This window comes from Exophiala spinifera, assembly GCF_000836115.1.
Source record: "Exophiala spinifera strain CBS 89968 unplaced genomic scaffold supercont1.9, whole genome shotgun sequence".
NCBI lineage: Eukaryota > Fungi > Ascomycota > Eurotiomycetes > Chaetothyriales > Herpotrichiellaceae > Exophiala > Exophiala spinifera.
In genome coordinates, this window is record NW_015622521.1 from 1,171,266 (window position 1) to 1,197,008 (window position 25,743).

Sequence of the window (25,743 nt, forward strand, 5' to 3'; positions counted from 1 at the left end):
GTGAGCCTTGCATCAAACTGGCGAAGCCTGGATGTGAACATGAGAACTCATCAGACGTGTTGTGTTGCTTGCCCAGCACCTCTTTACCTTGCTGCTTACCTTGTCCCAAAAGTGAGAGATCTTCTTGTATGATGTCTGTCATTACGCGACTAACTCATTTATAGTCTTGTCATGTGGACACCCTTGTCCTTCTCTACACGGGGAGGTTTGTCTACCAGCGGAACTGTGCCCGACCTGTGCTTCTGGCCTAGTTCCGTGCAACCCCATGCTCTACCTTCCTGATTGCCGTCATTTAGTCGATGTATTTGAGCTAGACAGCCTCAATCTCCAGTCCGCATATGAGTCTACGCCTGAAGGCACACTCTTATCAATCAACTCAGAAGCCCTTCCCATCGACCTTCGCCTACCCGTGTGTCCGTGTGGCAAGCCTTGCACCAAAACACACCGATACGAAAATATCGCAAAACTTGTCAAGTTCGAAGCTACCCTTGATGGGCTTGTATCGAAAATGAGTCGCATTTTGCAAAAACATGCCACCAGAATCGACACTGCCGGAATAGAACTAGCTGACAATTTTTATCGAAGTGTTGAGAATATTAGGCCAAATCCAATGGCAGCAAAAGCAAATACTGACCTCATTCTCCGCCGGGATCAAGATGCCCTCGACCTCCAAAAGCAGATTGTCAAGTTCCGCAACGAAGTTGTCGATCATATCCAGTCTCAGATTTCCAAAGTGAGCGAATCGTTTCCGAACATTGCAAAGACATATGAAATGCCCTTTCGATTTCGTTGCGACGTTTTGGAATGCCGCATTGTCGGTATTCGCATCGCAGACTCCTTGCAGATGGCTGGGCATCTCCTCGACCTACGCGATCCGTCTTTTGGCGTTCAGAGACAAGGAATGACCATGTTGGAATACGCCTACAAAGAGTCAGTGGCCTATGCTGACCGCTACGAAGAAATCCTGAAGAACGGCCGCATTCAACTCAGTCCTTTGATCGACGCTGAGCTGCGCCTGCACCAAATCCGGGTTGGCCTCTTTGCCATAGCTACAAGATGTAGACTGGATGTTTTGGGTGGTTCAGTCCGAAGTGATCCGACCTCGATCGAAGATTCGGCCACCCTCAAGAACAAGTTGAGCAAAGTCATGGACATCTGCGAGCGTTACCCGGACACGCACAAGCTCTTACTAGAGACTGCCACCGACTTCATGCAGGCACTAGAGCGCCCAGCGCTCCTGGCAGACACCTTGAACGTCCCAAAGATCAAGTACCGTGGTGTCCGAGAAATTGAGAAGCTGTGGGGTAACTATGAGGTTGGCTCGCCAAAGGTTTGCGGCAAAGGACATGTGTACTCGGCAAGAACGTTCCCAAAGGGCTGCCCTGAATGTGGAAGCATGAGCAAGACGAACAAGGAGATCTATCAAGAGACGTCCAAGCATCTCTTTGAGGATCAATTTTTGAAGGCAATGCGAGCGAGGACGGCGCAGGCTGTGCCCGCGACTCCTCCCAAGGTTGAAAAGGCGTTGTCCAACGAGGAAAAGTTCTTGGCGGCCATGAGACAAATTGGCAAGAAATGAGATCAAGCGAGAATGCAATCAAAAGTGCTTTTTCTGAGTTAGTTAGATAGTTTCCAGATTGCCCAGAAAGATGAAATCCTCAGGGCGAAGTTCTTCCCTCCCCCGACAAGCAGGCGAAGAGAGTGCGAGGAGTACGCGATAAACGCGCTAAACATTCAGCAGGAGGTGACAACGGACGAAGTTCACAGCCTAATAATCAAGCTCCCAAATCAAAAAGCCCCAGGGCCTGACAGGATACCGAATGAAGTGCTAAAGCAACTCTCACCCACGATCGACGGCCGCTTAGCGCACACGATAAGCAAGGCTCTCGCGCAAGGGGAGCTCCCTAGGGAGATAAAGGAGTCTATAACTCTCGCCCTAAGGAAGGAGGGGAAGAAAGACTACTCCCTCCCAGGCGCGTATAGACCAATAGCCCTTGAGAATACTCTAGCGAAGCTCGCAGAGAAAGCGCTGGCTAACCGCATAACGGACGCCGCCGAGGAACATAACCTTCTCCCCTGGAACCAGATGGGTGGACGCCGGGACAGATCAACGCTCTCAGCCATCGGCCTCATAACGGCTTGCGTGGAGCGTGTGTGGCAGGCGTGGCTAGACTGCGTGGTATCGATGTTAAGTCTTGATATCGCGGGGGCCTTTGACAATGTGCCTCACAACACACTACTTGATATCCTCACGAGAAAGGACTTCTTGGAATGGCTAGTTAAATCCGTCTAAAGCTTCCTATCTGGGAGGCGCACGCGGATTATATATATAGGGCACGAGAGTGACTGAATAGACGCCAAAATGGGTATCTCGTAGGGCTTCCCTCTATCGCTGATTCTATTTCTCTTCTATATCTCGAGGCTTCTCGAAAGCCTTATCAATAGATAAGACAACACTATGGGCTTTGGCTTTATCGACAATATAAATATTATCGCGTAGGGTTTAAGCGAGGAGTATAATTGTTATAGACTAAATATAGTTTATCAAGAATGTGAGAAATAGGCAGAGAGTCACGAGGTGAAATTTATCTCAAAGAAATACTAGCTTATTCACTTCATGAAGAGTAGGCGACTCATTGGTGATCTATAGATAAATAGTATCTAGATTGCAGGACAGAAAATTGCCTCGAAATAAAAGGTGATTAAGATCCTTAATGTGTGGCTTGACCTAAAGCTTATATAGAAAGAGTATATCGTGTATATAGCTTATAAAGGACTTATAGTGTTAAAGACGCTAGCTTAGCTAGCTATATTAACCTAAGGACTATCGATATAAAATACTAGGCTTCTTTATATAGCGACAATATAGCTAATTCTTCTTTATAGCTTGTAGGAATAAAGTATATAAATCGTATAAGAATCGCTCTTGACCTTATGTATTAGTTCACTAATGAAGATATAGAATAGATACCTTCGAAGCATAACAGGGGGGTATAAAAGAACTCCTTAAGCCGCCCTAGAGAGAGAGATATATATACTCTCACTCGATCTTATCGCTCTTATCTAAGTAAGAAAGAGTACACTGCGAACTGTATACAACCCGGTCGAGAAGAGTATTCAGAAAGCGTCTGAGAGAGTATAGAATAGTCTTAGAACGAGATGTCAACGCCAAGTGAAGCTTCTATGTCTCACTAGGGAATATGTTTAAGAGAAGATAGATATCTATATCGAAGGGGAGACGAGTCATTAGCGAACCTCACGCGAACAGTATCATCGCCGCCGCCTAAGAGTATTGCCATCAAAAGAGGCAACTCTCTGTAGAGCTACAGACCGCGACTAAAAGGCTAGGTAGAAAAAGACTAAAGCGACCTCAAGAGGTCCTAATTCCTCAATAATCTGGATAATTAACTAAAAGCTAAATAGACACACACTCTACACAGACCTCTTGAAAGCTGAAGCGACAACACTGTTCCTTCTTAGAATAGAGGTAATTGGGCTCAATGGGTGGCTAGCAAGAATCGGCGTCCCAGGCGTACTCCCGCTATACTTATATAGCCAATATACAGAAACGATACGTCACGTTCTTCTACACTACCGAAAGTACAAATAAGAGAAGCTTCTCCAGGCTTGCGAAACATAAAGAGTTAACGAGATACTCTCGAGGCTCAAGGCCGCGAAGTACATGGCTCGCTAACTGCTCGCACAAGAGGTGCTGAGATACCTACGACTCGCGAGGGAGATAGAAGAGAAAGAGACATCAGAGTACACACCCCTAAGGGACTATGCTGAGTGGTAGAACGAGACCTTCTATAAATCGAAGGAAAAGGTGATTATAAAGCGACAGAAGGAGTAGCAGGAAAGGCGCCTGCGAAATGCAGGCGGCTCGGGAGGGAGTCGAAGGTTTTCTTGAATCTTGGTGAGATTTAGGTTTTTCCTTGAAAATTGCTAGAGTCTACATAGTCTCGAGAGAGAGCTAAATTAGACTATAATAGAACTTTATTATTATTATTAGTTTCCAGATTGTCAATACGCCTCTTTTCGATGTTATCCTATGAAGTAGTCTTGTTGCTATCCGTCCAACGCCGTCCTCCCACTCAGCCACTCTATGCAATACATAGTTGCCCGTATGGCACGATTGTCAAGCTGAAACACATCAGCACGAGGGTCAGTGGATCATGTCGGTACATTCCTGGCCAACGTCACTTGCGAATACTCCGGTTGACGTTTCGAGATGAAGGAGCCACCCCTGATATCTGCTCATTTAGTCCAAGACCTTGGGTTTCTGAAAACACACAACCTGGCCGTCGCCATAGATATAGTATCTTTGATAAAGGAAGCACCCCTCGATCATAGTCCTCGTCAACACCGTGACCGGCAATGATGAGAGATACCAAGACAACTCCAACGACGACGACGACGACGACGACGCGCGCTCAGTACACCTTGCAGAACGGTATGGGTACTTTTCCCGTTCACTTTTGCTCGACCTCATCCTTCTGCACGACATTGGAATCCTTTGCTCCAGCCCCACTGGGCCTTCGCACGGCGAAGCTCGCGCTCCTCGGTGCCGCGCTGCTGGCTCTTCTGGACCGAGGCACAGGCAACCCGGTCTCGGGGTCGATGACACTGCTGCCTCGCTTCGCTGCCTGGACTAGGTCAGGGTTCTGCTCTTTGAGGAGGGCAAAGTTCTTCTCGGCTTCCCAGGTCCAGATACTGTCGCAGGCAAAGACGAGGTCCATCTCTTCGAGCGTGCGTTGGTTCGTCTCGGGGTACAGCGCCCACACGACGATGATGCTCAGAACGTTGACCCCGCCGAAGATGTAGAGTGTCTTCTCGTTGAGGCGGGCAAAGATTGTCGGGAGCAAAAGCACGCACCAGCCGTTACCTGTGTGATTGCGTTAGTGAGCTTGACTTGAAACCTGCTGTTCGGCGGCATAGACTCCGTTGGAAAAGGCGATAGTAGTAATCGGAGATCGCCCGAGGTTGGCAAAGATTTGGGGTTCAAAGCACAAACTTACCTATCGACCAGCCGACGACACCAAAGGCATCTGTAGACGTGTTGTTAGTGATATTTTTAATTCGCGGAGAGGGACCGATCAAACTTACTGCCTCGAGCTCGAACGTGTAGAGGGAAGATCTCGGCAGGGTAGAGCCACGGGACCGTCTGTACCTGGTTAGAGATGCGTAGTCTGTGGAGAAACGAGACAGAAGCAAGGGTATTTTGTTATTCGTTTCCAGCTTATCAAGTCTCGCGGAAATTGGAGTAGTAATACGTACCAGCCATGTAGCACCAAAGATGGCAGTGTACAAGAACACGAAGAATGTCGCTCCAGCGCCAAGTGATGTCTTGTGGCTCTCTGAAGAGGCATTGATCGTGGCTCGAGCGAGACCTCCAGCGGCAAAACAGCATATTCCCTGGCCAACGGCACCCCAATACAATGTCCAGCGACGACCAATGCGGTCGAGCGTAAAGACGCAAATCAACGTCGCGAACATGTACGTGATATCGTTGAGACCACTGACCCACAGCCGGTCTTTTGCTTTGATGCCGGCAATGGTGAAGATTTCGGGGCCGTAGATGGTGATACCGGCAATGCCAATCCATTCCTGCAAGATTTGCAACCAAATCACCAGTTGCACGCGTCGAGCTGTGTGTAGCTTTCCAGATCCAATGCCGAAGAACATGCTGAAATAGCTGTTCTGCTTAGAAGTCTCCACCTCCAAAGCGCTGACATTACGGATATCTTGAAACTCAGCTTCTGCTTGCTCACGGTCTTCACCCTCGTCACCACGAAGACGGCCGAGGATGTATCTTGCCTCCTTCTCGCGACCCACTTTCACCAACCATCTCGGGGACTCGGGCATGAACCAAATCACGCATAGAAGGCCGATCAACGGAACAATCTGAAATGCGATAGGGAAGCGCCAGATGAATGGCGAAGTTCCGTCTCCGTATTTGGAGGTACCGAATTCAATCCAGTACGCCACGACCACACCGAGGATGTTGAGGGTGAATTCGATGGACACAAACTGTCCTCGAGAAGTGTAAGCTGCTGTTTCGGTGGCCCATACTGGAGTGATAGCGTTCAGGATGCCAGTGCCAATACCGTTGAGGACACGAGCACAGAACATCCAGTTTGCACTCTGGGCGGAACATTGAAGGGTTGCCCCGACGATAGCCCAAGCACATGCTATGCCGATGGTAGTGATGCGACCCAGTTTGTCTCCTATCCAGCCACCAAGAAACGCACCGAACAATGTTCCAGGGAGGTAATATCTGAGAAAGAGGGTTCGCACGTGTCTTGAGTCGCGAGCAGAGGGAACCTTTTGCGTCGGGAGAGGGCACGGATGGACGGGTCAAGACAACAGCCTCGCTGACGTTGTCCAGTCTCCCAAATCTATGTCTCTTACTCACACAGCAACGATGCCACCTTGCAACAGACTCTTGTCAACCTTCACCAGGCCTTCCTCGGCATCCCAATGGCCAAACCCCATGAGCTCTGCATAATCACGAGTCGTGTTCACGCCACCCATTACGCCCTGGTCGTATCCAAAGAAAAAGATGGACAAGCCAGCGACAGCATTGATTGCAATGAGCAGAGACCGCTTCTGTAGTTTGTGTGCGACATTGTGTTTCTCAAGTGTGCCGCGGAAAATTTCCATGGCCATGGTGACGGTGAAATTAGCCCGGGAGTCGAAAGGGGTCCTCTTGTTTGAGAGAGGCCATGATACTGACGGAGTTGGCTTTATACTCGTCGGCTATACTCGTACATGGAAGTCCCAGACGTAGATCTCCACCTCGGGTTACCATATTGGTGGAAGATCGACTTCCCCAGCATTTCAATCGGCTATTTCTCCGTGTCATACCAACGCGGATTGAATTTGAATACTGCATGTGGACTTTTGCCGGTGGACAACGTAGCATCGCCAGGCTTTCCCTACGGACTTGGATCGGGGCTTCTGTCCGGTCAGCGTTGGCACCAGCACAGGGCCCTCACTGACTCCAGCTGGCGCTTTAGCAGGGCGTGCAGCTATAACACCACATACCCAGTTCTTGCGAGACGCTGTGAGCAGCCTCCTGTGTGAGTCTCGGCATCCGCTATAGATGCCTTTTGTCAGTCGGAAAATGAAAAAAGAGGAATAGACAGTATGAAGTGCAATTATTTGGATGGAGGTCTGTTGCAAAGAGTTGACGTCAAGGGCGTAAGCAAGTCTTCATGATCTGCAAAACTAGTTTGTGTAAGTGCCCCATAGAAACTGTTCAATCATTGGTTCAGTCAAAGACCGAAGCTCGGCTAAGACGAAAGCTTTTTGCAGCCTTCTGCGGACTCCGTGGATAAAGACTGTTGAACTCCTGTCAATATCTCTGCACGACGAGGACTCTTCCGTTCACAACGTTCGCACTGGCGTATCGCAAGCAAATATTACGACGTGACAGTCGCTGAGTGTCTGTTGAGTTTCAGTCGATAATTTATGTGTCAGGATAAGCGGGCCGAGGATGATTGATCGGTGTTGCAGAACCCCAAGTTCTAGGTCGGCTCGTCCAAGTAGTTAAAAGCTCACCTGGAATCGAGGGTGAGTCCTGAGTCGGGCGCCATACCGCATGAAAATGAACGGCAGTGGCACCATTGCAAGAGCGATGAACGCCAGCACTGAATTGCCCCAACCAAGTTTCAGTTTCGAATATAGCGGACGGCCGGCCAGCGGCAGGAAAGCTCCCACCAGCGACCTCACCACGGTGTTTGCTGCGGTCACCGATGCAGCGTACAAAGGGTAGCAATCGACAAGGTAGGTTTGTACTGCAAGCTGATGAGAGTCAACAAGGATTCGGAAAATAATATGCTACAACGCCTTACAAATATTCCAATCAGACCCACGCCCACCCAACCTGTTCCTATGATAGGCATGATCCAGTGAATCTGCTTTTCGGCAGACCATCCGTACCAGAACAGGCCTATCGGAATGCAAATGGCGGCAGGAATCAAACCCTCCAGTCTGATTTCAGGGGAAACGTCTCCGTGAGCCTTCTTCTTTTGAATTCGCCGATCGCTGGTTGCTCCGAATGCACCTAACCCGATGAACATTCCGACACCAATCCCAAGGTAGGATAGACCTGCCAAACCGGTTGAGAAGTGGTAGACGCTCTCATAAATCTCGGTGATGGTGGTGAAGAGAAGGTAGAGGTAGCCATATATGACGGATATGTACACCTGTTTAGGTCAACTTCAAAATAAGGTGGTTTGCTCACGGCGACGCACCACAAACACGAAAACAACTGGTGACATAAAGAACATCTTAGTAGGGCGTATGAATGCTTTGGCTATTGCATTGCGCGGTGAGTCGTCTGTGGACATCTTCGAACGGAGGCATTGGTTTCCGGTGGATTTCCTCAGTCGAGCAGCTTTCCTCTCCAGGAGCACCGGCGCATATGTTTCTCGCATGAAAATAAAGCATGCAATTACGACAATACTGGCCTGAAAAGGCGTAAGTTTTGGAGGGCAATCGATGACATGCACTTACAGCCATGGTAATAACCCAGAACACCCATCGCCAACCGACGTCTTCGGCCAGGAACGCGCCAGCCACGGGGCCTAGGAGATGATGAGTACTTCAGGCTGTAGTCAACCTCGGCGAGCTCACCTGCTACCGGCCCAATGAGTGGCCCTATGGAAAAGATCGCCATCTTGGATCCGCGCTTTTCGCGAGGGTACAAATCGGCTACGCTACCTCCACCAAGCACAAGAGGTGCAGAACCGGCCGACCCAGCGAGAAAGCGAAACCCGATGAGGCTGCCTAAAGACGGGGCAACGGCACAGGCGATTGTGAAGATGACAAAAAGGACATTCGTGGCGAGATACACAGGTAGTCGTCCATACAGCTCGGAAAGAGGCGCAAACACCAGCGGACCGAAAGAGTAGCCCACCAAATAGATCGAAACGGCAAAGGTCGCGTAGAATATGCTGGAGCTGTGGAAGTCTTTCATGACCAGAGGGATGCCGGGAGCAAACATCGACGAAGCCAGCGGGCTGAGATAGGGGCGTCAGCGAGCGGCGACTTCTGAATGTATAAAGGAAGTACTTACGTGACGAAAGTTAGGCACGACAAGAGGGCAATGTTGATGCCCTTGCGCTTGGAGGACCAATTCAGAGGATTCTCCGGATCATCGTCACCAGTCCAGTCGACTATCAGGTCGTTGGTCGGAGGGATCAACTCTACAATCTTTCCTTCTTCCATTGCCCTCTCCAGACGTTGAGCAGCAGGTTGGTCAACCCTGAAAATTGCTGAAGGTGAATAGATATCAAGAGGACATCCTGACCGCGTGTGGGACTGTTGTCTTCAAAAACTCGAGAAAAATAGACCGACCAGACTAGGTGGAATTAAACGAGACTGCCGCGGTTTGCAGACGTATGCACCTTTTGTACCTCCTTGTGCGAAGTGCGACTCCACCAGTTCCCAACTGAGGGCGTTCAAAGGAAACGAGAAGCTCGTAGACCATTCCGTATGGACGATAGCGTACGGACGCCAGCTCTTCGAGGTGCCACACCTCGGTTTCGGGTTGATGGCAGTAGGAGACGACGGAAGATGCGGCAAGGTATCTTCAGAAAAGGTTGAGTCAGCAACGTGTTCTCTGCAAGTTCGTGTCTGAGAATCAAGCATGGCTATCTCGATAGTGGCTTTCCAGAGTTAGATGCTGAAGTCAATGAAGGGGCCATCTTCCATTGATCGTGATGACCTAAGAACAAAGATTGGGGCTAGTTACATAGTTAACTTAGCGCTCACTGTGTCTGGAGGCGGAACCCCTATTGCTGCTCTTACCCCAGGTGCACGGGACGGGATGCGGTAAGCCTCAGGGACTAACTGGGCGCCCGGAAAACCTCGCCTGCGGGGAGCACGACCACCTACAGAACTGGCTATAGGGCACCTAGGTAGGCAGTAACTAGTCTCGGCCTCTGGGGCTTGATAGCCCCCGAATCTCTAACCCGGGCAAACCCCGCGCTCGAGGAGCAGCCAAGGCTACCTAACTAAGTTAGTTAGTGAACTCAGGTTGGTGAGACTTACCCGCATCTCGGACCCAAAGAGTTGCAAGTTACCTACAAAGATGCCACACCAGCATTTACGATTTGTTCCATGTAGATTATCTTCGCCGCCAGCAGCAAGGTGCCTTGCGAAATGCCTCCCGGAGCTCCCGCCACGTCGGCCAAGAGACATGTTTGCTCGCATTGTAGCAGGAGCTTTGGAAAAGCCGAACATCTGATGGTAAGCAGCTTTTGAGAAAATGGTCCCTCTACATCTCATATATTGACGTGGGTCATGGGCGTCCGTCGCAGAGGCATGAGAGGTCGCGTAGGTATTTCAGACCGAAGAACTTTGGGCAGACAATCTGACTATATCTAGATACTGGGACTCGCCCTTTTGTCTGCGAAGTCTGCTCGAGGAGTTTCACCAGAAACGACAGCCTAGCTCGCCATTTGAGGCGACATGGACGCCCTGAGCAAGGATGGGCCACAGACGGCAGTCGTCGTGTCGACCTCACTCTGGAGGCCGCCCACGCCGACTCTTCGTCATTGCCACGCTCGGCAGATGAACACGTTCCGTCGATATCGACCTATACGCCCATGCGAGAGATGCACAATGGATCCCTGTTTGATTCTACCGAAGCAATGTCCCTCAATTGGCCAGACTCTGCGGATCTTCTCACATCGATCTTGTCTGCTGATTTCACCAACCTTCCTGCTCTCGAGGCTCTACCATCTCAGACTGTTGCACCAACTGAATCACAATCGGATCATTTGTCGCCTTGGCTTACAACTGATGGGAACACGCAGCACCGAGGCACTCATGCTGTGCAAAACTTGACACAGATGATCAATTCTCTGGTAGGGACGGAAAGAGCTGGTTGAAGAATCAAGGACTAATCCGAGCAGTCAGCGGACGTCACCTCTGAGGCGCAAACTACCGGTTTCACAACCGTATTCCTAGATGGATGCCTCCATATGTTTTTCAAACAGTTCCTCCCGTCAATGCCCGTCGTGCATGCAGCTACATTCGTCTTCAAAGATTGGACCCATCCGCTTTTGCTGAACGCCATTGCGCTTGGGTCACTGTTCATGGGGAAAAAAGATTACGTGCTCAAGGTTGGACTTTGGCGATGGTACAAATCAACTTGCTGACATGCAAAGGGGGAGATTTTGTGGCGACTAGCACATACTGCTGTTGCAACCTCGGTAGGATTACCAGTCAACCACTTCCTTCAGTACCTAATATAATTGCCAGTGGCAAACTCTCATCAAGCACCGGGGCCCTTACGACACGTGCGGTGGCATACAACTCGTGCTTACAGCACTTCTGGGGCAGATTTACGCAATGTTGTCTGAGGTAGGTCACCGGTACTAATATCAATCGGCGTGTCGGCTAATTTGTGAGAACATCTCACTTCGAACTACGGCACAGGTGTTCCACAGCCTTGGATTCTTCTGGGCACGTTGGGCAGGTATGTATGAGCTTGAAGATCAAGAAGAGGGAATAGCATTCGACTTCCTAGACAGCCACGAAGTCCTTGAGCGCAAGTGGAGAGTTTGGGCTGCAAGAGAGACACAGCTACGAGCTCTGCTGGGTCATTATGTGCTTGACGGCCAAATATCGATGTACAGCGGCGGCCCTACGTGTCAACGCCACACTTCTCATTCATTGCCCATGCCAACCGAAGCCGACATTTTCGAAGCTACAGATGCCGAGACTTGGAGAGACAAGATGATTGCGAGAAGTCAAAAGAGACCACCCTTTGCGCAGCTTTTCAGCTCAGTAATGTCCGAAAATGTCCATGTGAGACATCTGGGATCATCTTTGGCCTTGTTAACCGCCTCTGTAACTCTTGAAGGATTCAAGTCATTCATGGCAGAGAGCCCTGTGTCTGGAACGAATGTGATTGGAGTCCCTTCGAGACAGGATATATCAAGAGGTCTTGCCAGATTCTACCTGTTTGCTGAGCAGAGTTTGTCCATGTCACTGATGAACAAGAGGGTGACACTCCTCCGATGGCATACGATTGGTCTTGACTTTGCTATTGATTTCAACTGGTTCTGTCGGAAGCTGTGTCAAGAGTACGAGGTTGAACAACGGATCGTGGGTGGCAGGAAAAAGCCTCCACTTGACTTGGAATCGTGGCTTCGAAGTCCCAAAGGACGCATGGGGCTTCTCCATGCTATCAGTATTCGAGAAATTATCCAGGAAATCCCGGCCAGTCATGCACACACAATCAATGGTCCGATGGCGGTGTTTTCGGCTGCTATCTTGTACTGTGGTTTCCTTCTGGGTGGTATCTCGACGATTTCCAGGCCAGATCGATGCAGCTGGGACAGCATACTACTTCTGGACATTGACACAGTGGCAGAGAACATTGAAACCGATTCTGACACTCAGGTACGACAGTATCTAACCGGCACGCTGAGTGGTCTCCAACGACAGGAGAATCTGCTCTACGAAGTCAATGTATTTTTGACTTTCCTTGAAAATCTCGGAAGGACATGGGGCGTTTCAACCCATATGCACAGGGTCGTGGAACAACTCGTCTCGAGATGCGGCCTGGGGTGAGAGAGACGGACGAGCCGTTAAACCGGGAGACTCAGACCACAACCTGCGAGTGCATCGTGTGTTGCCTTCCCCGCCACAAACACCCCATTCTCCACAGTCTTCTCCGCCGACCTCCTCCCCACCACTCCGAGCCCCCTGACTGTCAGCGAACTTCGCATTAACATAAATGGGATGTACGATTACAGCCTGCACTATGGAGTACGGAGCTCCCAACTGTGCGATAAGGCTTCTTATCTCCTGGTTGGAGAAACTGCATTAGGCTCAAATTATAGAAATTCCCGGAGTACAGGCCTACCGACATTGGTATCGCGATGCTTGAATCCGTCGATACTACCAACCCAGGTCAACGACCAAACTCCTTCGCAGGACACGAACACGACCCTTACAGCCTGGATATATCGGTTCTCATTGTTGGAGGTGGGCCTGCTGGTCTTTTCCAGGCTCACCTACTGTCTCGGCTTGGAGGTCATAGTCTTCCCCCGTCCTGGTGACGAGAGTTGACAGGTTACAGTCAAATCTCTGGTCGTCGAGAGATATCCCGAGAGACTGGGCGCACCTAAGGCCCACGCTTTGTCTCCAAGATCATTGGAAATATGCCGACAGTCTCGCCTGGATGGTGCTAAGATTCGTCAGTTGGGCACCCAAAGACGTGACGCCTATTGGGTGAATTTTGTCACGAATCTAAGTGGCCAGCCCATCGGTGCCCTGCCATACGAGAGGATGGACGCCGAAGTATTCCAACACACTCCAGAAGTGAGCTATTATTCTTCTTCATCTCACCTCACACGTAAAACTGACCTAACAATAGATGATTCACAATATTCCTCAACCAGCCTTTGAACAATATATGACAGATGTGTTAGCCAAGGACTCGAACGTCGAAATTCGACGGGGTATTTCATTCGTTTCGCTGCGCCAGGTAAGAAGCTCGCTGCTCCATGGAAGGTCCTCAAGACTAAACTCGCGTTATCGAGGATTCTCACGCAGTTTCAACGACCGTGGAGGATCGTACAACAGGCCACCAATTTCAGATCAGGTCTAAATATGTTATCGCATGCGACGGGGCGAGGAGTAAAGTGCGCGCATGTTTGAAGATCGAGAGTGATGGAGAAGACTCCTGTAAGAGAGCCTCTGGACCATATAAACTTTGCGTATATTACGTCTTCAAACTGACGAATTACTCCGCCAAGACGAAACCATGATGACCATCCATTTCAATGCCAACTTACGTCCTATCGTCGGAGACCGAGTCGGAATGCTGCATTGGATTTTCGACCCTGTGGCTTCAGGATTCATCATCGCCTACGATCTCTCGGGTAATTTAGTTCTGATCAGCAACTTTGACGTGAGCAGTTCAAGTTCCTTCTGATTGATCCTTCATCGCAGTGTCTGACTATCATCCAGGCAACCAAACAGCCAGTAGAAAGCTGGAACGAGGATGTGTGCCGTCAAACAGTCACAAGTGCCATCGGCAAAGACATCTCCTTTGACATCCTAAGCTACAGGCCTTGGGTGCTCAGTCGAAAAGTCGCGAGATCGTACAGACAAGGCAACGTTTTTTTGTAAGTCGACCATCTACTGATGTATTGATTCATCCATAGTGCCTGGCATCGGTCTAACATGGCAATTCAGGGCCGGCGACGCAGCACACTCTTTCCCACCGACCGGTGGCCTCGGCTTGAACTCGGGATTAGGCGACGTGCACAACCTCGCGTACAAGATCGCATTAGTCCTCAACGGTGAAGCGTCCGAGCGCCTCCTCGACTCGTACGAAGGGGAAAGACGCCACGTCGCCGTTGTGAACTCAATGCAGAGCGTGAAGAACGGGAGAAAAATCTTTGGTCTGCTCAAGACACTAGGTATCGGACAGGACACGGCCCAGGCCAGACGAAACCTGTACGCCTCGCTCAGTGATCCGGACAAGAAAAGAGAGATCGATGAAGGCATTGAGGAGCAGAGAGAGCATTTTGATAATGTGAGTAGTTTTGTTTTTTTCTCTCTCTCAGTCTCACTTTCACTCGCTCTAACTCTTCTCTGCCACCCTCTCCTTTGGTCTCCTTTCTCTCATTGTCACTCACTCTGACCCCTCTCCTCTGTATACATCCTACAACCCTGGTAGAATGGGGATCCAGCACTAACGCTCCAATCATCATCTAAATAGCTCGAACTTCACATAGGCTACGTCTACGGCGACAGATCCATCCCACCTCACGCATCAAAGTACGTGCCCAAATTTACCGTCGGCGCAAGGTTGCCTCACGCATGGATACGTCTTCTGCCGCAGTCTCAAAGGACGACCCCGACTCTCGCGCCGGTGGATGTCTCGTACATAGACGAGTTCTCCGAGGAAGACATCCGGCTTCGACAATACAGTACCCTTGACCTCTGCGACATGGACAAATTCACCCTACTGGGCAATCTGGACGTTCCTGGTGTCAAGACCTTTCGGCCCGGGCGCGACTTTGAAGTCGTCGGACCCGGTGCGGGAGAGTGGCTGGATTCATCAAGGTTACCCGAGGGAGGAGGCCTCCTCGTTCGACCTGACCAGCATATATTGATGGTTTTAGATGCAGACACGACAGCCCATGATGTACAGCTGGTTCTGAAGAAGTACCTTTGCGGTAGGTAATGGAAGTTGATAATTATACTGATGAAGTGGATATCAGTGCATTACCTCTGGATCTTAGAGTATACATCCCCGACTCTACTCTCTCCATAAAGGTACCGATGTGGGTCACTGTGTATGTCAATCTGTACTATCTAGTCGCCTTTTTCTAGCCTTTCGCTCTTAAGATGAAGGGATGCTTAAGAGCGTCTGTTGGAGTGATTCGCTTCTCAGGTCTCAAGTCCAAGCACTTGTCCAATAGATCAACGAACAATTCCAGTTCCTTCCTCTCTTGTTCACTCATCCGTTTGTCCTTTGGCATCAACCTTGATCTCAAGTCCTTAACCGGTTTCGGCTTGATGTCGATCATACGTACCAGGGTTCGGCCAGTTACCTTGTCGACTTCTTGAGCTCGGAAATTGAGCAGGTCGTCAAAATAGTCATAGGTCAAGGCACCTCTCCGCAACAATTTATGTGGAAACTTGCCGCGGCACTCCATGATCGCTTTCAACATTCCGTTGTTGTTTCGACCCGTGAACAGAATCTTGCCGGTATACAATTCGAACAGTGTGCATCCAATTGACCACATGTCCACACCATAATCGTAAGGAATGCCAAGAATGACTTCTGGGGCTCGATAGAAGCGAGACACGAGATACGGTGCCGTTGCATTCTCTGTAATTGGAGAAGCTGATCCCAGATCACAGATCTTGAGGGTGCTCCTCGCTTCATTGACGAGTATGTTGTCTGGCTTAAGATCAGCGTGGATATACTGACACTTTTTCAACAAGCTCAATCCCAGGAACAATTGCTGAGAATATGCTCGAATGGCTTTGATGTTGAGGCCGACATCTCTGCCAAACTTCTTCAGCACTTCTCGCAGATTCATGGAAAGGCTTTCAAAAACCATGCACAAATGGCCTTTGTGATCAAAAGAACGTTCCAGACGAATGACATGCTTTTTGTCCTCTGGGTCGTTGGCGGCAATATCCTTGAGTATGTCAATCTCTTTGATGCCGGCTTTTCTCATAGACTCGTTATTTCGAACAATCTTAATGGCCACCGGTTTGCCTGTCTGCCTGTCGGTGGCTCGAACGACAGACGAGAACATTCCCCGACCGAGGTTTTGAGTTACATGGTAACGATCCATAATCAGCTCACCAAGTATTGTGATGTAATAACCTTCGGGATCATCCCAGTTATCCATGAGATTGACATCAAGGGCTTGAGCTGTCTGCGCCTCTGCCTTTGGTTTCATGGGCGCCTCTGCAAACATATCGTCATCATCTTCATCGGCAAACATATCAAAGTCATTAGTTTTCTGAGGAGCAGGTGCAGTTGATCCTTGGGTATGTTCAACAGCCTGCTCATCTGCTTTCGTAAGTGACTTATCATCCTCCTTGAACAATCGCTTGTCGTGGCGTGCGCGCTCTTCTTCCATGTCCGCCGTAGGGTCGTAGTCTGCAGCCGACGGTCCATCAGCAGGCGGCGTGCCTCTAGCAGGATTGCTCATTTCAGCGTCAGCATCAAAACTGAGTTCGGCAGGAGACTGCGGCGCTGATACTTCCTTCGGTGATCGAGGAGTCGAGGGCGGCGATTCTGGATCAGTCGTTAGAGGATAACGAGACCATGAGGAGAGCAACTTACCGGAACGACCTGGCGTGGTAGGGTAACTTTCCGGGGCAGGACTACCAATTTTCCCCTCGGCGCCCGTATGCAATGCTTGAACTAGAAGAGGGGTAGCCTGGCTTTTGTATTTGTTCTTGATGGCTTCTCGGCGCCTGCGTCGTTGCTCAATGAGGGCTGCCTCATCGACTATCTTTGGTTCCTCGGCTTCGTCAGCGACTTCTGGCGTTGCAGCATTAGCATCACTAGGTAGATCTCTGCTTGATCCGGGACCACCAGTCAATGATTGAGTGGAAGGTGTCGCGGATTCTGAGCCGTGTTGCTGTTGCTTGTCCGTCGAAGGTGTACCTTGTCTACTTGATCGCAATTCACCAGCGTCTACCGGATGGTGCGGACGCGGCTCTGCATCGCCCCTGCCCGAACCGGCTGCGGCCTTCTTCGACTTCGTCCTGTCACTGTCTTTGTCCCTCGAACGTCGATAAGGCGACCTGCTTCTACTGCGACTGTGCGAATATGTTCTGGAACGCTTAGAGCCTCTTTCTTCGTAGGGCATATGCCGGCGGTGGCCTCTGTCCTCGTCGTATCTCACAGAAAACGTTCGCGGATCATGTCTGGACCTGTTCGTAGGAGAGTCGTAGTCCCGCGGCCGTTTCTCGCCCCTAGGAGCTCGGTAGGGAGATCTCGAACGCGATCGACGTGATCTAGGCGTGGCGGTAGAAAAGGGTCTGGTATGACGGTCAACTTTGCTGTTACTGTGGGAAGATGGTATGATCTTTGCCTTCGCCTCCGAATCTGAGCTGCTAACCTCGCCGTCGGAATGACTCGACGACCTTGATGCCATGATGAGGATGATATCGAGCCCTGGACAAGGACTGACACCTAGTCTTCAAGTGATCAAAGTGTTAGCGAAAGATCCTGCGATGAAAAGGACTTTGCAGTTGTAGAGCCCGACCGGTGCCGTCCTGTCTTAGTTCCTTCTCAACTGTCCATTGAAAATAATGAAGCGACTCCTTCAAAAACACCACATATTCTCCGTCTGGACTCTGTAGACTCTGATAGACCACGTTGAGAGAAGCCGTCAAAAGCCTTGGTGACGTGGTTATCTAGACTTCAGGCAGACGACGCTAGTGAGAAGAAATTGCTGAATAGGGAAGCTATGCCGATGTCGCTCGCTTTCGGGCCCCGGTGGAGTGCTACCGAAGTCATCCAGTCCTCGTACTCCGTTCTACAGTATAGCTAATAGTTCTTGGATCTTCTGCTGGTCACAGTGGTCGCATCCAGAATCTACAGATTACCATGCTTTGCCACGTAAGAACTCCTCTTATGCCGCAGGAACCTTCCCAAAACGATATTGTGCCCAGCTCAAACTCTTCTCAGGGAGAGTCCACAGCTGCTCGCCTACATCTGAGCCAGCGGCACCTGCGCTTATATACATGGGAAGGATATGCTCCAGGCTAGGGTGTGCCTCCCGTGCATCGGGACGCTTCATCAAAGCCGACATTGCTCCCTGACGCCACTCGGGCTCTGCGGTGGCAGCCTCCTTTAGAGCCTCGTCAAAGGTGAACGCAAACCTAAAGCCCATTAACAAGAACGACCGTTGGTATGGTACTACCGGCAGGATACAACTTACGGCATCGGCGTCGTCTTGCCACTCGCCCTCATGGCCCGAAAGTCTCGAAGGTTGTGGACTGCCATTCCAGCACCAACGATCAGAATCTCTTCGTCCCGTAGGCTTTCCAAGGCCTGTCCGATACGGTAGTGTTGCTCCCAATCATCACTTTCCAATAACGACACTTGGACTATCGGCACACCCAAAGGGTTCTTCTTCGGATCAAAGGCTGGGCGAGCATGTATATCAGTAGCCATACTTGCTATACAAACCACGTCGTACCTACCAACCATGAATCCAGCCCAGACGCCATGATCGAGGCCTCGCTTCACACGGTCGACTTGGATTCCCGCAGCCGCCAATCCATCAATGACTTTTTGAGCAACCACGGGGCTTCCTTCGTTGGGATAGTCATATTCATAGTAATGGGGTGGAAAGCCGTAAAAGTCGTAAATGAGGTCGGTTTTCTCAGCGACGTTAATTGCAATCTTGGTCGGACTGTGTTGCCAGTGTGCAGAGAAGACAACCACCGCTTTCGGTTTGACCAGTGTTGTAATCTCTCGGCCAACCTTTGCCAACTGGGAGTAGGCAGGGTGTCCCGTATCTTCCATGAAGTTGGGTCCGCCAATTCCCAAGAAGTAGACTGGCATCCGCGACACAGTGCCACTCTTAGCTGGTGAGTCATCCATGGTGCCAAACACGTAAGTAGTGCTTTGAATCGTGGCGCGCAAGATACTGCTAATGTGAAGTTGGAGAGGAGGACAAACGAGAGGAATGAACAAGCTGAACAGAGAAACACAGCAAGACATCAATACCTACCGTGAACGCATCAGGACTTGCTTCTCTGATCCCAAGGTTTAGCCGGCCAGCAATTGTTTTACTGAGGCATTGAGTACTCTGGATCTCAGCGTATGGCCTCATCCATAATGAGCTGACATAAGCGCTCAACAAGAGAAGATCCAGAATTCCGCATTATAAAGCCTTACCGCGCGTCAAAGCAATCCTGGAACAATGCTCACACATAGTGAAAATTGAGGTGACTCCAGATTCCCAGCCTGACCATCCAACAGATGTCCATCACGGCGAATCGCAATGTCATCACCCCGGTCGTGGATTGCGTGACTGGAGATGGATTGGTCGTAGGACAAACCTTCAGTAGGGGTAAGTGTCAGGATATTCCTTTCTGAACTCTTGCCGCGCGCTGGCTCTATTGGGGTTGGTGAGCCCGGACCCTGCTCGACTGGCTTCTCCAGCATTTCCCTCGCTTGTGGCACATCATCGCGCGCGGCTTGTGGGGCTCGACACACCCATTCTTCGCAAGTTTCAAACAACAAGCCTGTTCAGGACAACAGCTAGTTAGACATCCTGAGTGTGGATACATCTATATGGCCGGACGAGATGACATACGCATCTACCAGCATTTCGGAATGATGGCCCTCCGTGAGTGCTTACAAATGCTCGAAGTCGATTACTGGGACAGCAATGTGAACAAGCGGAACGAGGCACACTCTGTTCTGGCATAAATGTTTGCTTGAAGCCACGAGAGCAGGCGCTGGTTCAACTTCCATCTCCTCAAGACTTGCACAGACACATCCTTCCTGCATCGCCGAAGGTATCCAGAAATCATTCCAACCATGGCAGCCAATCCAGTCGTTCTCATTCTTGGCTCCGGCCCCAGAGTTGGTGCTGCTGTTGCCGCGAAATTCTTCAGCAGCGGCTACAAGGTTGCTGTCGCTTCCAGAGGTGGCACTGGCACCAAGAACAGCGATGGATATCTCTCCCTCAAGGCGGACTTTGCCAATCCCGCTTCGATTCCGGCATTGTTCGATGCCGTGAAAGCCGAGTTTCAGGCCGCGCCGACCGTGGTCGTTTACAATGCCGCGGCGCTCACTCCGCCCCCGGTCCAAGACAATATCTTCTCCATCCCGGTAGAGACAGTGACCAAGGATCTGAACATCAACACGGTCAGCCCTTGGGTCGCCGCGCAACAGGCCGTGTCTGCTTGGGCGACACTTCCCAAGGGCACCAAAAAGACCTTCATATATACCGGCAATGGCCTGAACACCACAGTCATCCCCGTACCCCTCATGGTGGATCTAGGCGTCGGCAAGTCAGCTTCGGCGTACTGGCTAGGTACTGCAGACGCTTTGTACTCTTCACAAGGCATCCGGTGAGTAATTTCCACAGGTCATGACAGGATCGTCTCGACTCTGACAGTTTGTGTGATCAGCTTCTTTTACACTGATGAGCGTTTCGAGGATGGCAAGGTGAAGGGGCAGGAGCTCGACGGCCCGGCCCATGCAGACTTCTATGCACAGCTAGCCAGCCACCCAGACAACGTTCCCTGGCTTACAACCTTTGTCAAGGATAAAGGTTACGTCCAGTTCAAGTAGATTGTCCCGGATCCACAAGCATCTCCACGGACAAGTATTCACAACATATCGGAGTCAATGCCATAGAATCAGCCTGATATCATGTTTGACTCTATAGGATGGAGCAGTTCTGGAGAAGTTGAGGATGAATTTTCTGGCTGTTCATCTAAACCAATATCACGAGTTCACCGCCATATCTGAGGCATGTAGCAAGATCAAAATTTACCATATCATCGGTTGCTCTTTTGCGCCAGACACTTTCCATGATCTCAAATGCCTTTCGTACAGTACCAAAAAGCGAGGGCGGCCTAAGACACTCAACTATGCCACGCAATTGAGACTCTTGTGCTGGCTCCGCTAGGCAACCCGTCACGCAGAATGGCCATACCATGGTACGCAGCAATGTTGGCGACGGCATGTGATATGTTAGCAGCTCAATTGAACTGCAAACGTGATATCGAATGTCATCACTGGCTGGCTGCCATCCTGACACGACGGTGAATAGATACACCAGCGCAGCATGAGCCCACACGCGCGTGATCAAGGACGTCTGGCTTGGTGGTGGCTTGAAGGGGTGGTGGCAGTCAACGGTGAAGATGTCCATCAGATCGTTGCCTCCTCCCTGCATGTTCCTTGAGTTTCGTTCCAGCTCTCTCAGGTGCGACATCAAACATTCTTTGATCACTGTAGCCCTGTGGACCAGTTCGATAACATCCAGGTTACCGTTCTTCTTACATTGGGTTTTCCAAGCGTCTAGGGCCGCAACCTTGCCGATCTCCAGGAACACCCAATTCTGGCATCCAATGGCAGTGTCGAGCTGGATCAGTGGCTCGAGCCCGTCGTTAGAGGTCAGAAGGCTTTGATGAAAAGCGTAAAGTGCAGGCTCCTCCTGGAGAGCCGTACTCGCGATGATATCGTCCAAGAGCAAGAGGCTAGATGAGAAGCGAAAAGCAGACTGCTCAGCGCTCGGGACCTGAATACATTGGGCAGGCAGGACCCATGTTGATGGTCCCAGTTTGTTCATGAATGCTTCAAAGTTTGACCTGACTGCATCTATTCCATTGATGCTCTCGGTATCAAGAAGCTGCTTGAAAAGTGACAATGCCGCAGTCAGATGCGCTCTACAATTTTCAAAACTCAATAGTGCAATTTCAAAACGTTGCACCTGCATGATACTTGCCATGACTCGCACAGCCCCGTGCAGATGTTCAGAGATGTCAGAGCCACTCATAAGCTGCAGCGACTGTCTCAGCACTTCAAAAGCATCCCTCGTACGTGTCAGTACTGTGTCCCAGTCCACGGACTGGTTGGCGGCCTCGTGAGCACGGGACAGAAAATACGAGCTTTGACACAGTGTGGCTTGCCGGACCACTGGGCGGCTTATCATCATTTCCAAGATCCAAGCCCTGCCGCCTTGTAGAGGAGAAGGGCGATAGAAGGGAAACAGGAAGGGGAACAGGTAGTCGAGGTAGAACATGAGAAGAACCGTATCAGATCGTTCAAATGTTGCTGTGCTCGGTGTGTTGGCGTGGGCAGCTGTGCAGTCAAGATTGCGCAGCGGCGAGTCCGTTGAACCGGTGTCGTGCAACTGCATTCCATTGAGAAGTTCGGCATTGTCTTCGACACTTTCAAGGGCAGAGTCTGCGAACGAAGAATAGCCTCCAGGAAGATGAGTAGAACGCTGCGCAGACCGGAGGTGAGCGTTGTCCTTGACCTCGCGCTTGATTTGCTGAGCCATCTTTGTTTGTCTCAGACCGCCATCCATCCATTCCGGTTTATCTGGAGCGTAGTGGCATGTTATATGCAATGCTGAACAGGCTTGACATATACCAGGGTTCTCATCACACTTTTTTCGGCGCAGTCTGCACGTCCAGCAGCCATTGAAGCTTCTTTTCGCGCTGGGGCCCTGAGGACCAACCCGACTATGTTCCATGATGAATAGCCTCCTTAGTGGAAAGATTGATCCATGGTAATCTCCCTCAAGCACTTGTCAGCTTCTACCAAAGGTCATGAAAGAAGATATTTGTCATCTTTCCGCGACATCCTGTAAGAAGGAAACATTGAAGTGATCGAGGGCGTAAGTGATTACATAAGAGTCTTTGGCGGTGACGGTGAGTACGAATACGAGTACGAGTACGATGACTGCCAAGTCTCTGGCTGCGCCACTGGCGGACTGCGATCGAGACTCCAGCGGTCAAAAGTATTCGAAGTTCGAAGTCTCATCTGCCAACTGCTATTGCGCCCAACTACCCTTCCTTTCCACCTCTGCTCAACCCTCAAGCGATTCCAAGAACACACTACCAACATGGGTGGCCAAAGTCGAGAAGGTTTGTCATTGCCATAGTCTTATCCGGTGTGTGATCCTCCAACCTAACCTTCGACCAGGCGGAAAAGTCAAGCCTCTTAAGGCCCCCAAAAAAGAAAAGAAGGATCTCGATGAAGACGAATTAGCCTTCAAGGCCAAGCAAGCAGCGGGTGCGTCAATCTGGGTATGTTTGGCTGACCGGGTATCTGACCGTTTTCTGCAGATGCCAAAGCCCGGAAAGAAATGGCCGACAAGGCAAAAGGCAAGGGACCTTTAAACGCTGGTCAGCAAGGGATCAAGAAGAGTGGAAAGAAATAAGACGATGGACGATGATGATACAAGATACCAGTAGAGATGAGATTATGAGCAAGGCGCACTGGAGGAGTATTTGGTCTGCTTCCTGATTCTTGTACTTGCAAGACATGAGCGTCGCCATAATACATGAATACTTCACATTCCAACCTGATCTTTTGCTTTTGTTGTTTGCCGGTAAGAGCAGGCCCAGGGAACTAGATCGCCAGCAGGGAGTTTACGCGTCATAATCTTGCGAACGCTAGAAGAGGGATATGTTTTCGTCCCTTCTGTGAGGCTTGCGGCTTTGAATTGAGACCATCCGGGTTTTGAGGGAGCAGTGTGGAAGGAACTTGAACGGACATGGTTGCGATTTGGTGGCAAAGACTCACCGTCCATGCAAGTTGCCGGTGTTGTGGATTGTGTTTGTGTGAGCAGATCAGGTTTCCGGCCCTGGTAAGAAAGAAGTGTGCACGTTGATTCACAACACAGCCAGTTTCCACGTCTTCCGTAGGTACCTTCATTCATGCACCATGTGTCCCTGACGTGGCTAATGGCACATGTGAACCCAAGAGACACCATCGTCTGCTTGAATTTATCAAGAGCATTTTATCATTGATGCGGACTTTGAAAGCTCCCACAACGCTTCCATCTCCCAAAGTCATCCCGTCAACTCAGTCCTCTCCAAGTCTCTCCTTGCCTGGAAGACCTGAGACTTCGATCAGTTGGACTCAGTCATCATGGAAGACAACAGCCCTCCTCGACCTCGTGAAGATCGTGGCCCGCGCATTCCTCCTGCGAAACTCTCGGAGTAAGGCATCGTCTCTGGCTGGCCCGTTCGTATAACAGTCTGCTGACCAAAATCTCGCAGTATCAAGCCCAATCCCACCATTGCGATCTTCTATAGAACCGGGAAGGGTTCTCCCCTGCAGCTTGTCGACGGCAATTTCTCTCGCGACGCAGCCATGATCTTCTGCGATCGCATCCGCCACGACTTCATGGACGACAACAGCCGCAAATCGTTCATTGTCACGGGTATTGATCTCACTGGTCTGAAGGAAACCGTAGCTTGGATCAATCAGTGCGTCTCGGAGCAGAGCATTGTCAAGTACAGAGAAGTGAGTTCAGAGATGCAGTCTGCAGAACGCCCTCGCTAATCTATCTATGCCTCGGACAGCTCGAAGCTGACACTCCTGAGCTTCTCTCACGGTACGCCAACGTCATCATTGCAGCCACCTACCTGGGCGTTCCTGCTCGTGATCTTGCCGAAGGCCTCACGAAACGTATGCAAGGCATTGCGCGCAAGGTCCTCATGAGCTGGAAGGAAGTCGAATGGTTCTACACGTCCCCCGCGCTGAACAACTGCAAGGACTCTCTTCGCGAAGTGGCCGCAGCCAGTGTCTTCTGGGCATGGTGGAATTCTGTCCTCAACGAAGAAGATACCCCAGAAGAACTGGACACCCTCGAAGAATTGAGATCTCGCATTCCCAAGCTCGACGGCGACCTCCATGACTGGTGCGAGCGCAACGAGGCCGAGGTGAAGAAGAAGTGGGAGGAAAAGAAGAAGGCCAGAAAAGACCCCAACGTCAGCAACGACCCTGAGGATTTCAAGGGCTGGGATACTATTGGCATCGGAAAGACACCTGCTGGAAGCGGCGAGGGAGGCGGTTTTGACACCGGTGACATCTTCGAGGACAACCCAGGTTCCGCCGCTCCCGGTGCATGGGACGTCCCTTCTGCCGGGCCCGAGAATGGCGAGTTCGGCTTCGACTCTGGTATCTCTCTGAACAGCAGCGCCAATATCAAGAAAGAGAACATCTTCGACCCCGGCCACGGCCAAGCACATGAAAACGGCAATGCCAAGACCGACAACTGGGACGTCGAGAGCACTGGAGGCAGAGAGTGGGCAGACGAAGTCATTGAGCACCAGGCTTCGACTTGGTGAACCGGTGCCCGACGACTACCGCTTGTCCGCCAGGCTCGATGGAAGAGGAATAAATCATCTTGTCGGTGACCGACCTGGCCGATAACTGATAGTGCACCTGAGGTCTCCTGTCGAGCTGGGAAGTGAGTGAGCGAGGAACCTTCGCGGGAATGAGTCAATGTTATTTCAGCAATTAGCATTTCCGAGCAGAGGAGTGCTGTTGTTCGTAGCGGCCGGCGGAAAGGCAGTGGACTGAAACAGAATGATACTACTTCTCTGTCTTCTCTTCTCCTTTCTTTCTTTCTTCTTTCTTTCTTCTTTCCTTCTTCTTTTCTTCTTCTTGACCATTTACCGCGTGCGAAACAGTTTTTAGTCATGTTTCGGTATGGAATCTTCCTGGTGATTTTCAACACCGTTTAG

The 25,743-nt window shown here is 50.6% G+C and overlaps 11 protein-coding genes across 11 annotated transcripts; 6 read left to right on the forward strand and 5 right to left on the reverse strand.

The window, feature by feature from the left end:
- Positions 1-508: 508 nt before the first annotated feature.
- PV08_11445 (uncharacterized protein) lies at positions 509-1,579 on the forward strand (the record flags this gene model as incomplete). The annotated part of the gene is made up of 1 exon (XM_016385753.1): positions 509-1,579. One exon carries the CDS (start codon positions 509-511, stop codon positions 1,577-1,579), a length of 1,071 nt encoding a protein of 356 aa, XP_016230697.1.
- Positions 1,580-4,472: 2,893 nt separating this feature from the next.
- On the reverse strand, positions 4,473-6,669 carry PV08_11446 (uncharacterized protein; the record flags this gene model as incomplete). Its single annotated transcript, XM_016385754.1, has 5 exons — positions 4,473-4,885; positions 5,019-5,048; positions 5,107-5,164; positions 5,278-6,277; positions 6,416-6,669. The coding sequence occupies 5 exons, from the start codon at positions 6,667-6,669 to the stop codon at positions 4,473-4,475; spliced, it is 1,755 nt and encodes a 584-aa protein (XP_016230698.1).
- Positions 6,670-7,551: 882 nt separating this feature from the next.
- Positions 7,552-9,234, reverse strand: PV08_11447 (uncharacterized protein; the record flags this gene model as incomplete). The annotated part of the gene is made up of 6 exons (XM_016385755.1): positions 7,552-7,806; positions 7,857-8,210; positions 8,259-8,474; positions 8,521-8,591; positions 8,641-9,026; positions 9,083-9,234. The coding sequence occupies 6 exons, from the start codon at positions 9,232-9,234 to the stop codon at positions 7,552-7,554; spliced, it is 1,434 nt and encodes a 477-aa protein (XP_016230699.1).
- A 1,382-nt stretch (positions 9,235-10,616) lies between these two features.
- PV08_11448 (uncharacterized protein) lies at positions 10,617-12,591 on the forward strand (the record flags this gene model as incomplete). The annotated part of the gene is made up of 5 exons (XM_016385756.1): positions 10,617-10,877; positions 10,926-11,135; positions 11,181-11,225; positions 11,275-11,376; positions 11,452-12,591. 5 exons carry the CDS (start codon positions 10,617-10,619, stop codon positions 12,589-12,591), a joined length of 1,758 nt encoding a protein of 585 aa, XP_016230700.1.
- Positions 12,592-12,902: 311 nt separating this feature from the next.
- PV08_11449 (uncharacterized protein) lies at positions 12,903-15,220 on the forward strand (the record flags this gene model as incomplete). The annotated part of the gene is made up of 8 exons (XM_016385757.1): positions 12,903-13,008; positions 13,103-13,344; positions 13,400-13,510; positions 13,566-13,710; positions 13,782-13,936; positions 13,996-14,153; positions 14,224-14,566; positions 14,753-15,220. 8 exons carry the CDS (start codon positions 12,903-12,905, stop codon positions 15,218-15,220), a joined length of 1,728 nt encoding a protein of 575 aa, XP_016230701.1.
- A 145-nt stretch (positions 15,221-15,365) lies between these two features.
- PV08_11450 (uncharacterized protein) lies at positions 15,366-17,663 on the reverse strand (the record flags this gene model as incomplete). The annotated part of the gene is made up of 2 exons (XM_016385758.1): positions 15,366-16,795; positions 16,844-17,663. The coding sequence occupies 2 exons, from the start codon at positions 17,661-17,663 to the stop codon at positions 15,366-15,368; spliced, it is 2,250 nt and encodes a 749-aa protein (XP_016230702.1).
- Positions 17,664-18,143: 480 nt separating this feature from the next.
- Positions 18,144-19,120, reverse strand: PV08_11451 (uncharacterized protein; the record flags this gene model as incomplete). The annotated part of the gene is made up of 3 exons (XM_016385759.1): positions 18,144-18,393; positions 18,453-18,660; positions 18,718-19,120. The coding sequence occupies 3 exons, from the start codon at positions 19,118-19,120 to the stop codon at positions 18,144-18,146; spliced, it is 861 nt and encodes a 286-aa protein (XP_016230703.1).
- A 945-nt stretch (positions 19,121-20,065) lies between these two features.
- On the forward strand, positions 20,066-20,824 carry PV08_11452 (uncharacterized protein; the record flags this gene model as incomplete). Its single annotated transcript, XM_016385760.1, has 2 exons — positions 20,066-20,601; positions 20,662-20,824. The coding sequence occupies 2 exons, from the start codon at positions 20,066-20,068 to the stop codon at positions 20,822-20,824; spliced, it is 699 nt and encodes a 232-aa protein (XP_016230704.1).
- Positions 20,825-20,969: 145 nt separating this feature from the next.
- PV08_11453 (uncharacterized protein) lies at positions 20,970-22,736 on the reverse strand (the record flags this gene model as incomplete). Its single annotated transcript, XM_016385761.1, has 2 exons — positions 20,970-22,582; positions 22,634-22,736. 2 exons carry the CDS (start codon positions 22,734-22,736, stop codon positions 20,970-20,972), a joined length of 1,716 nt encoding a protein of 571 aa, XP_016230705.1.
- Positions 22,737-23,108: 372 nt separating this feature from the next.
- PV08_11454 (uncharacterized protein) lies at positions 23,109-23,426 on the forward strand (the record flags this gene model as incomplete). The annotated part of the gene is made up of 3 exons (XM_016385762.1): positions 23,109-23,130; positions 23,189-23,278; positions 23,332-23,426. 3 exons carry the CDS (start codon positions 23,109-23,111, stop codon positions 23,424-23,426), a joined length of 207 nt encoding a protein of 68 aa, XP_016230706.1.
- A 713-nt stretch (positions 23,427-24,139) lies between these two features.
- Positions 24,140-25,344, forward strand: PV08_11455 (uncharacterized protein; the record flags this gene model as incomplete). The annotated part of the gene is made up of 3 exons (XM_016385763.1): positions 24,140-24,210; positions 24,271-24,517; positions 24,577-25,344. 3 exons carry the CDS (start codon positions 24,140-24,142, stop codon positions 25,342-25,344), a joined length of 1,086 nt encoding a protein of 361 aa, XP_016230707.1.
- Between the last annotated feature and the right edge of the window lie 399 nt (positions 25,345-25,743).